Raw genomic sequence first — 273 nt, 5'->3', positions numbered from 1 at the left:
CCCTTACCATAATCGCGAGCTTCATCTTTCAAAATAAATGTAAAGACAGAGCCCAAAAGGGCTCTCTCTTTCTCTCTCTCTCTCTCTCTCGCTCTCTCTGGCGCTCTCTCTCTCTTTCTCTCTCTCGCGCTCTCTCTTACAAATATAATATAATTATAAATACAATTGTAATAAATGTAATAGATGTTTAATTTAATATAAAATATTTGATATATCTTACAGACATAACAAATTTAAGTAACTAATTTAAATAAAGGTAAAAACACATAAACA

The 273-nt window shown here is 31.1% G+C and overlaps 1 protein-coding gene across 1 annotated transcript in view; it reads right to left on the bottom strand.

Annotated features, from left to right (window-relative positions):
* LOC107700800 (rho-related GTP-binding protein RhoU-like) overlaps positions 1 to 25 on the bottom strand; it is an 8,824-nt gene extending 8,799 nt beyond the window's left edge. Inside the window, exon 1 of the mRNA XM_016502615.1 lies at positions 8 to 25. Coding sequence (XP_016358101.1) covers positions 8 to 25 — 18 coding nt within the window. The remainder of the gene's footprint in view (positions 1 to 7) is intronic.
* Between the last annotated feature and the right edge of the window lie 248 nt (positions 26 to 273).

The sequence above is a fragment of the Sinocyclocheilus anshuiensis genome, unplaced genomic scaffold (assembly GCF_001515605.1).
Source record: "Sinocyclocheilus anshuiensis isolate Anshui unplaced genomic scaffold, SAMN03320099.WGS_v1.1 scaffold1127, whole genome shotgun sequence".
Classification (NCBI taxonomy): domain Eukaryota; kingdom Metazoa; phylum Chordata; class Actinopteri; order Cypriniformes; family Cyprinidae; genus Sinocyclocheilus; species Sinocyclocheilus anshuiensis.
Note: the sequence above shows the minus strand (reverse complement) of the source record. Positions and strands in the feature narration are given on the sequence as shown.